Source organism: Pleurodeles waltl, chromosome 3_1 (assembly GCF_031143425.1).
Source record: "Pleurodeles waltl isolate 20211129_DDA chromosome 3_1, aPleWal1.hap1.20221129, whole genome shotgun sequence".
NCBI lineage: Eukaryota > Metazoa > Chordata > Amphibia > Caudata > Salamandridae > Pleurodeles > Pleurodeles waltl.
The window spans coordinates 1,210,250,296-1,210,261,143 of NC_090440.1; the positions used below are offsets into that span (position 1 = coordinate 1,210,250,296).

The window sequence follows — 10,848 nt, forward strand, 5'->3', positions numbered from 1 at the left end:
GATGTATTTTTGTTTTATAATCGGCGACGGGGTGAATCACAAGTTACTGATTTTAAAGAAGTAAGAGATGTGTTTTTATACAAGGACTGCAGAATCCCATGTATTATACAAGCATAAAATATAATCTCCTTTGTAGCATAAAGTATTTAGATTTCGATCCGTGACTCCGGTTTGAAAACTGATCATATCCGGTTTGTGGGTTCAATTTTGGGTATAGTTTGAACATGTTTATTAATGCTTTGCATAATTAGGAGTGCACAATGGAAGGTTGTTTGTGAGTAAGTAAATGTACATGTATATTTATATTGACCAAGCATTTCTTGTCTTCACAGGAATTGCCAGAGACAGAAGATGGCTTTCTTACAGATACTAGAAGCCCAGCAGATCACAGCTCCCTCAATTATTCCAGATCTCCGGTCTCAGTAGGCATAACACCAGCATTAATTCCTCAATCTGCTCACAGGTACCACCGGTCTCCTGTCAGGTCACCAGCACGCAGCAGCAGCCACAAATCTCCCCCCAGTTCACCAGGCTCACCTCATGTTTCGCAAAATCAGAAATGCACTGGGAGGTCAGCTGGGGCTCACATGATCTGTGAGCAGGATGAAGCTCAGTCTCCAGAAATGAAGGCCTAGTAATTGTACACATTATGCTGTTTGATGCTTATGTAACGCAGGACCAGTAAGTGAGGAGGAGCTACTACACGCCTCCATGTGTCTGCACTTGGGGGCTGTTTTACCTGGTGTTGTTGATGAGTATAGAAAGATAGCATGAGTTGAACATTAAACATTGTCACTTTGAACTAAATTGCTAGACTATGTGATATGGATAAACCTAATGTAAACAGCATACACTGTATTTACTTTATAAATTCACAGGCTTTTTTTATTTAGATGCTTTAACATGTATTGCAAATGTATTATGAGATCGTGATCATGTTCACTTCAATTTGAAAATCGAAAAATAATCTATGATTTTTAATGTATTTCTGTACATCTTATTTTAAAAAGGATTTTTCAGCTGGAAGAATTTGTACTGACTTGTCAAAATTATGCTGTGACTAATGCTCTGAATTACAACACATTTTTGTGAACCTGGTATCAATGGACTTCTCACAACACTATTTGTCTACCTGTTCATGTTCTGGTGACATCTACACCTGCAGTTGAATTCTTAAACCTTAGAAATCCACAAGTTTGGCAGATTTTCCACAGTCATAGATTTAGCATGATGTGTTGGGTGATGTTACGGTTAGTTAGCACATGCAGTGTGCACAATATGCGATCTCTGAGTAGGAGCAGTAGGAGGCCAGTGAGAAACGTCAAAAACCCACAATGTTTCTAAACAGTGGGTATTCACAAACAGATTTCATGAAATTTTTACACCACACTACTTACATTCTTCAATCAATGAATCAATCAGTCATTTGTAAAGCACACAACTGCTTCACCTGAAGAGTCCCGGGAATCAGACTTAAGAAGACTGATATTAGAGGGTAGCAATATAATTTTCCAATCTGAGTTGAACACAAAATCTTTTAGGTCTCTTCTGTAAATGGCAAAAGACAGTGCTTGGCAGGCAGGGCATTCCACAGTTTGGCCATTAGGACCATAAAGGAACTGCCTCCACATCTAGCCGTAAAAAATGTAGGGAACTGCATCAGGTGTAGGTTATTTGACCTGAGTGATGAATGTTGCTTATATGGACCTTAGCCTGTCCCTCAGATAGGAATGCTAATACTCTGAATGCCAGCGTATGAGCTTTGCAACAGGTAGCCAGTGTAGCAGTTTCAAATGGGAGGAGATATGTTATTGAAAAGGAACTCACTGAGTAATTCTGGCAGCTGCATTGTGAATAATCTGGAGTCTGTCCATCATAAAACTGAGGAGGCCCAGATTTAGACTGTTAGCATAATGCAGATGGGAGGTTATCCTTCTGTGATTCACAGTTTTTTGGAGTATCCTCAGGAACAAGGTGCGACAGCTTCCTAAAGGCTTTCAATTTCAGGAAGTAGGTTGATGAGATCCACTTGATTTTGACAGAAAAAGAAAGGGCAGAATCAAAGATAATACCTAAATTTCCGACGAAGGTCGTAGGAGTAGGAGGCAGATTGAGATCTTCAGGCCATCAGAGGTTCAGGAAAAGAGGATCTAGGACCAAAACAGAAAACTTCAGTTTTATCAGAGTTGAATTTAAGGAAGTTTGCCTCCATCCAGCATGCAACTCCTTTTAAGACACTTCTCGACTTTGTTGAAAGCAGACATCCAATATTCCTAGCAGGATAATAAAAGCTGGATGTAATCCGCTTAAGAGATCACCTTAACACCCCAGGATTCAATCAAGCTGCCAGAGGAGCTACATATAAATTGAACAAAACAATGGGCTTAAACGGATCCCTGAGGAAATCCGTATATTAGCGGTTTGGGAGGGGGTGAGCAAGGGCAGAGATATATCTGTTGAGAAATGCCTTCCAAAAATGGTTTTAGCCAAGCTAGAACCTTACCTTGAATGCCATTCTGATTTGGACTGCTCAGGAGAGTGGCATGAGATACCATGTCAAGCGCAGCTGACAGGTCCAACAATACCATCATGTCTTAGTGGCCACTATCTAAATTTTCTTTAATAAACTCTGAAACCTCCAGAAGTGCTGTTTGGGTATTAAATCTTGACCGAAAGCCCGATTGCAAGGCATGAAGGAGGCCATTTGTTTCCATAAAAGAAAATAGTTCTCTAGGACTTTCACTGGTGCAGGTAAAAGCCTGAAATTACTTGGAAAAGTCAGGTCAACACTTGCTTTCTTCAGCAGTGGCAGAAGGAATGCTTGCTTCCAATTGTTAGGAAATGCACCTGTTTCCTGAAAGTGTTCCAGATTTTGACAGAAAGGGACATCATCCTGAGTTTTATGGGACAACAAGGGTCCACAGGAGAGCCATATTTATATTTCTCGAGTTCAATTAATGAGGCTTCCCCCATGGTAATACGATTTGGAAAGAAGTAGCTTTAGATTATGAAGGGATCAATCGGTGTTCCATCTGTAGAGGGTGCAGAGAACATAGAGTACAGCTTGTGATTTTTCTCATCAAAAACGTTGATAGCTACCAGAGATGGGTTGAAAGTAATTTTTACAATATCAGTTGAAAGAAATGACAACTATCTTTGAAACTTTGAGGGAGGTATTAGTAGCTGTCACTATTCAAGAATAAAAGTACTCTCTCATTGCACTGTGTGATAGTTTGGAGAATTTACTGAGTGCAGTTTATATATAATCTTAGCCTCAGAGTTGTAGGAATCTCTCCAGTTGTGTTCCAACTTTTTACAGTGGCTCTTCTCAGCCATCAAAGCAGAGGAGAAACAAAGGCCAGAGTTTTTAGTTATTTTTGCCACATGGACTTTTAAGGGTGCCTAACGATCAAGGGCATTAATGATCCATTTATTAAAAAGAGACATTTATTAGTAAAAAATGCCCTTTAGAAAGGGAAATGTGGAGCATAAGTCTTGAGAGAGAGTTGCCTTTGAGACTTCTTCTCAATTCAGGGGGGGTGCCTGGCTTCTTCTGGTGGAATACCCCATTAAAAGAAAATGGGATAAGAAAGTGATATGACTAGACAGGGCACTCAGAAAGGGCGACCTGCAGGTTGATTATGTACAAAGTATCAAGTACAAAGTATGTCCTTTCTTAAGTGTGGGAGATTGTACTAATTGTGAAAAGTTCATGCCAGCCAAGGTGTGGGTGAGTTGGCCAGCAAGAGGACATTTCAGGTTGTCAGTATGAATGTTAAAATCACCAAGATTTCTGAAGTTAGCATATTGCAAAGAGAGTTGAACAACGGTATTGAACAATTGGTAAAACAGCTATTGGTACAGTCAGGTGGTTTATATAACAAAAGTCCAGAAAAGGAAGAAGTGGGGCTAATTGAAAGCTAAACATGAGATCCTCCAAATTTCCAGTGTGCCTCAGTGTAGGAAAGTACCATCTTGCCTGGCATGTTACCCCCATATTTCACTGTATATATGTTGTTTTAGTCTATGTGTCACTGGGACCCTGCTAGGAAGGGCCCAGTACTCATAAGTATGTGGCCTGTATGTGTTCCCTGTGTGATGACTAACTGTCTCACTGAGGCTCTGCTAACCAGAACCTCAGTGGTTATGCTCACTCTGCTTTCCAAATTGTCACTAACAGGCTAGTGACCAATTTCACCAATTCACATTGGCATACTGGAACACCCTTATAATTCCCACGCGTGCACTATACACAGATCACTACCTATGTATAGCGTCACAATGGTAACTCCGAACATGGCCATGTAACATGTCTAAGATCATGGAATTGTCACCCCAATGCCATTCTGGCATTGGGGAGACAATTCCATGATCCCATGGGTCTCTAGCACAGAACCCGGGTACTGCCAAACTGCCTTTCCGGGGTCTCCACTGCAGCTGCTGCTGCCAACCCCTCAGACAGGTTTCTGCCCTCCTGGAGTCCAGGCAGCCCTGGCGCAGGAGGGCAGAACAAAGGATTTCCTCTGAGAGAGGGTGTAACACCCTTTGGAAATAGGTGTGAAGGCTAGGGAGGAGTAGCTTCCCCCAGCCTCTGGAAATGCTTTGATGGGCACAGATGCTGCCTATCTCTGCATAAGCCAGTCTACACCGGTTTAGGGATCCCCCAGCCCTGCTCTGGCACGAAACTGGACAAAGGAAAGGGGAGTGAACACTCCCCTGACCTGCACCTCCCAGGGGAGGTGCCCAGAGCTCCTCCAGTGTGCCCCAGACCTCTGTCATCTTGGATTCAGAGGTGTTGCTGGCACACTGGACTGCTCTGAGTGGCCAGTGCCATCAGGTGACGTCAGAGACTCCTTCTGATAGGCTCTTACCTTTCTTATTAGCCTATCCTCCTTCCCAGGTAGCCAAACCTCCTTTTCTGGCTATTTAGGGTCTCTGCTTTCGGGAATTCTTCAGATAACGAATGCAAGAGCTCACCAGAGTTCCTCTGCATCTCGCTCTTCACCTTCTGCCAAAGGATCGACCGCTGACTGCTCAGGACGCCTGCAAAACCGCAACAAAGTAGCCAGACGACTACTAGCAACCTTGTATCGCTTCATCCTGCCGGCTTTCTCGACTGTTTCCAGGTGGTGCATGCTCTGGGGTAGCCTGCCTCCTCTCTGCACCAGGAGCTCTGAAGAAATCTCCTGTGGGTCGACGGAATCTTCCCCCTGCAACCGCTGGCAACAAAATACTGCATCACCGGTCCTCTGGGTCCCCTCTCAGCACGACCAGCGTGGTCCCTGGAACTCAGCCACTCTGTCCAAGTGACTCCCACAGTCCAGTGACTCTTGAGTCCAAGTTTGGTGGAGGTAAGTCCTTGCCTCCCTACGCTAGACTGCATTGCTGGGTACTGCGTGATTTGCAGCTGCTCCGGCTCCTGTGCACTCTTCCAGGATTTCCTTCGTGCACAGCCAAGCCTGGGTCCCCGACACTCTAACCTGCAGTGCACAACCTTCTGAGTTGTCCTCCGGCGTCGTGGGACTCCCTTTTGTGACTTCAGGTGGACTCCAGTTCACTTTTTTTCTAAGTGCCTGTTCAGGAACTTCTGTGGGCGCTGCCTGCTTCTGTGAGAGCTACCTGACCTGCTGGGTGCCCCCTCTGTCTCCACATCCTGGTCCCTCCTGGGCCACAGCAGCATCCAAAAACCCTAACTGCAACCCTTGCAAGGCTTGTTTGCGGTCTTTCTACGTGGGAACACCTCTGCATGCTTCGTCAAGGCGTGGGACATCCATCCTCCAAAGGGGAAGTTCCTAGTCCTCTTCGTTCTTGCAAAACACCAAGCTTCTTCCATCGGGTGGCAGCTTCCTTGCACCCTCAGCTGGCATTTCCTGGGCTCCTGCCCACTCTCGACACTGTCGCGACTCTTGGACTTTGTCCCCTTGTCTTACAGATACTCAGGTCCGGAAATCCACTGTTGTTGCATTGCTGGTGTTGGTTTTCCTTGCAGAATCCCCCTATCACAACTTCTGTGCTCTCTGGGGGTTGTAGGTGCACTTTACACCTACCTTACAGGGTCTTGAGGTGGGCTATTTTTCTAACCCTCACTGTTTTCTTACAGTCCCAGCGACCCTCTACAAGCTCACATAGGTTTGGGGTCCATTTGTGGTTCGCATTCCACTTTTGGAGTGTATGGTTTGTGTTGCCCCTATACCTATGTGCTCCTATTGCAATCTATTGTAACTTTACACTGCTTGCATTACTTCCTTTTGCTATTACTGCATAATTTTGGTATTGTGTACATATATCTTGTGTATATTTGTCATCCTCATACTGAGGGTACTCACTGAGATACTTTTGGCATATTGTCATAAAAATAAAGTACCTTTATTTTTAGTATATCTGTGTATTGTGTTTTGTTATGATATTGTGCATATGACACCACTGGTATAGTAGGAGCTTTGCATGTCTCCTAGTTCAGCCTAAGCTGCTTTGCCATAGCTACCTTCTATCAGCCTAAGCTGCTAGAAACACCTCTTCTACACTAATAAGGGATAACTGGACCTGGCACAAGGTGTAAGTACCTCTGGTACCCACTACAAGCCAGGCCAGCCTCCTACATTGGTTGTGCAGCGGTGGGATAAGTACTTGTAACTACTTACCACTTTGTCATTTTGTACTTTTCATAAGAGAAAAATATACAAAACAAGTTCAGTGTATGTACACCTAACCAAAACGTTTTGCTTTTCTTCTCTTACACTTTCTGCTAAGTGCTGAAAAGCACTTCTAAACTTTCTAAAAGTTTGAAAAAGTTTGAAAAAGTTTGAAAAAGTTTGAAAAAGTTTTTTTTTTCCTGTTCTTTAAAAAGTCCTGAAACTTTTTCTCTCTTCTCACTGTCTCTAAACCTTCTTCTATCATGTCTGATGTAGGTACTGCTCTTAAATTAGTCAATACAACTTATGACAATTTAACCTTCAAGAGCCTAAGGAGTCTCTGCATTGATAGAGGCTTAGTGGTAGGAAAGAACCCTTCTAGAGAATTTCTGTATAACATGCTCATTGAGAATGATAAGTCCCTAGGTGGCACTTCATATGAGAAGTTAGTAGATAGCTCACACTCTGACTCAGGGGAACACCTTGAGGGAGGTGTACGGGGTTCTCTTCCAAATCTTCTCCTTAGCAGACCACCTAGCAATCCTGGTAGTAATAGGAGCTCCCATCATAGTAGGGATGCTTTTGTTCCTGAAGGCCAGGTTGTTAGAGTGCAAACTGTTAGGGACAAGTCTCCCTCTGTTATTTCCAATTTGTCCTCAGTGTCTAAACATTCCCAACCCACCCACCCTGAAGACAACATGTAGAAAGGGAACTCAAAAAGTTGAGAGTGGAAGAGACCAGGCTGAAGCTTAAACAGCAACAGCTGGCTCTAGACAGGGAATCCCTAGACCTGGAGAAGGAGAGACAGCGATTGGGGTTTGGACCCCATGGTGGCAGCAGCAGTATTCCTGATAGTAATCCTGTGAGAGAGCATGATTCCAGGAATCTGCACAAGATAGTTCCCCCTGACAAGGAGGGGGATGACATTAACAAGTGGTTTGCTGCACTTGAGAGGGCCTGTATGGTACAGGGGGTCACTCAAAGGAAGTGGGCTGCTATTCTATGGCTATCTTTCAATGGAAAGGATAGGGATAGGTTCCTTACTGTTAGAGAAAGTGATGCCAATAATTGTGCAGTTTTGAAGGATGCACTCTTGGATGGAGTTGGCTTAACCACTGAACAATACAGGATTAAGTTCAGAGACACCAGAAAAGAGTCCTCACAAGACTGGATAGACTTTGTTGACTGTTCAGTGAAGGCCTTGGAGGGGTGGTTACATGGCAGTAAAGTTTCGGACTATGAAAACCTGTATAATCTTATTCTGAGAGAGCATATTCTGAATAGCTGTGTGTCTGACTTGTTACACCAATATCTAGTGGACTCAGATCTGACCTCTCCCCAAGAATTGGGAAAGAAGGCAGACAAATGGGTCAGAACAAGAGTGAACAGAAAAGTTCATACAGGGGGTAACAAGGATGGCAAGAAGAAGGATGGTAAGTCTTCTGACAAGGGTGGGGACAAAAGTAAATATACTGAGTCTTCATCAGGCCCACAAAAACACTCTGGTGGGGGTGGTGGGCCCAAATCCTCTTCAAATCAAATCAAAAAGCCTTGGTGTTATTTATGTAAAGTAAAAGGCCATTGGACAACTGATGCCAGTTGTCCAAAGAAAAACACCAAACCTCCCACTACCACAACCCCTACTGCAACCTCTAGTGCCCCTAGTAATAGCAGTGGTGGTGGGAGCAAACCTAATAGCCAATCCAAGGGAGTAGCTGGGCTCCCTTTTGGTAATTTAGTTGGGGTTGGTCTTGTTAGGGAAACCACAAAGGCTGTGTTAGTCTCTGAAGGTGCCATTGATTTGGCCACCTTGGTTGCTTGTCCCCTTAATATGGATAAGTACAAGCAACTTCCCCTAATAAATGGTGTTGAGGTTCAGGCCTACAGGGACACAGGTGCCAGTGTTACCATGGTCATCGAGAAACTGGTACACCCTGAACAACACCTACTTGGTCAGCAGTACCAAGTGACAGACGCTCATAACAACACTCTTAGTCACCCCATGGCTGTTGTGAATCTCAACTGGGGGGGGGGGTTACTGGTCCAAAGAAAGTTGTGATTGCTTCAGATTTACCTGTAGACTGTCTACTAGGAAATGATTTAGAGACATCAGCTTGGGCAGAAGTGGAGTTGGAGGCTCATGCAGCAATGCTGAGCATTCCTGGGCATATTTATGCTTTGGCAAGGGCTCAGGCCAAAAAGCAAAAAGGACAGGGTGACTTGGATCCTGGAACAATGGACCAAGTGCTCCCTAAAGCTAGGGGTAGCAAGGGTAAATCCCTAACCAATATCCCTCCCTCTACAGATGATTCTACTTCTCAGGAAGAAGAATTTCCTCCCTGTGCAGAACCTTCACCAGATGAGCTGGCAGCAGACACTGCTGAGCTTTTGGGTGGAGGGGGGCCTGCCAGGGAACAGCTGAGTGTGGCACAGCAATCCTGTCCCACATTAGAGGGTCTCAGACAGCAAGCTGTCAAACAGCAAAATGGGGATGTCAGTGACTCACATAGAGTTTACTGGGAGGACAACCTCTTGTACACAGAGGCAAGGGACCCAAAACCTGCAGCAGCCAGGAGATTGGTCATTCCCCTGCAGTACAGAGAGTTCCTCCTAACTCTAGCACATGACATTCCTTTGGCTGGGCATTTGGGCCAGATTAAAACATGGGAAAGGCTTGTCCCCCTGTTTCACTGGCCTAGGATGTCAGAGGACACAAAAGATTTTTGTAAGTCTTGCGTGACCTGCCAAGCCAGTGGCAAAACTGGTGGCACACCAAAGGCACCCCTTATTCCACTACCTGTGGCTGGGGTTCCCTTTGAAAGGGTAGGGGTTGACATAGTTGGCCCCCTTGACCCTCCTACTGCTTCAGGCAATAGGTTTATCTTGGTGGTAGTGGACCATGCCACAAGATATCCTGAAGCAATTCCTCTAAGGACCACTACAGCACCTGCAGTGGCAAAAGCCCTCCTGGGAATATTTTCCAGGGTGGGTTTTCCAAAAGAGTTTGTATCAGACAGGGGTAGCAACTTTATGTCTGCATACTTGAAGGCCATGTGGATGGAATGTGGTGTAACATACAAATTCACCACACCGTATCATCCACAAACAAATGGACTGGTTTAATAAAACTCTCAAAGGAATGATAATGGGACTCCCTGAAAAACTCAGGAGGAGATGGGATGTCCTGTTACCTTGCCTCCTTTTTGCTTACAGGGAGGTACCCCAGAAAAGAGTGGGCTTCAGCCCCTTTGAACTCCTCTTCGGGCACACTGTAAGACGTCCCCTAACACTTGTGAAGGAGGGTTGGGAACAGCCTTTAAAAGCTCCTAAGCAAGATATAGTGAACTATGTACTTGGCCTAAGATCCAGAATGGCGGAGTATATGAAAAAGGCCAGTAAAAACCTTCAGGCCAGCCAAGAGCTCCAGAAGCAATGGCATGACCAGAAGGCTGTTCTGATTCAGTACCAACCAGGACAGAATGTGTGGGTATTGGAGCCTGTAGCCCCAAGAGCACTCCAAGACAAATGGAGTGGACCCCATCTCATTGTTGAAAAGAAGGGCGAGGTCACCTACGTGGTTGACCTAGGCACTGCCAGGAGTCCCCTTAGGGTGCTCCATGTCAACCGCCTAACACCCTACTATGACAGGGCTGATCTCACCCTGCTCATGGCAACAGATGAAGGACAGGAAGAAGAGAGTGACCCTCTCCATGATCTCTTCTCTTCCACAGAAGATGATGCTTTAGTGGAAGGTGTAGTTTTGGCAGATTGTCTTACTGCTGAGCAGAAAGACAACTGCATAAATCTCCTTGGTCAGTTTTCTGAACTCTTCTCAACTGTGCCAGGCACCACATATTGGTGTGAACACACAACTGGAGACAGCTTGCCTGTCAAAAGTAAAATCTATAGGCAGCCTGACCATGTCAGGGACTGCATAATGAAAGAAGTTCAGAAAATGCTTGACCTAGGAGTGGTTGAACCTTCTGAAAGCCCATAGGCCTCTCCTGTGGTGCTTGTATCAAAGCCTCACTCAAAAGATGGAAAAAGGGAAATTAGGTTTTGTGTAGATTACAGAGGTATCAACCAGGTAACAAAAACGAATGCTCACCCTATACCCAGGGCAGATGAGCTCATAGATACACTGGCATCTGCCAAGTATCTAAGCACCTTTGATTTGACTGTAGGGTATTGGCAGATCAAATTATCAGAGGATGCT

At 44.9% G+C, this 10,848-nt stretch overlaps 1 protein-coding gene across 1 annotated transcript in view; it reads left to right on the forward strand.

Moving 5' to 3' along the window:
• The window catches only part of HEPACAM (hepatic and glial cell adhesion molecule), a 329,463-nt gene extending 323,087 nt beyond the window's left edge, over positions 1-6,376 (forward strand). Inside the window, exon 7 of the mRNA XM_069224517.1 lies at positions 333-6,376. Coding sequence (XP_069080618.1) covers positions 333-635 — 303 coding nt within the window. The 3' untranslated portion in view covers positions 636-6,376. The remainder of the gene's footprint in view (positions 1-332) is intronic.
• Positions 6,377-10,848: the final 4,472 nt, after the last annotated feature.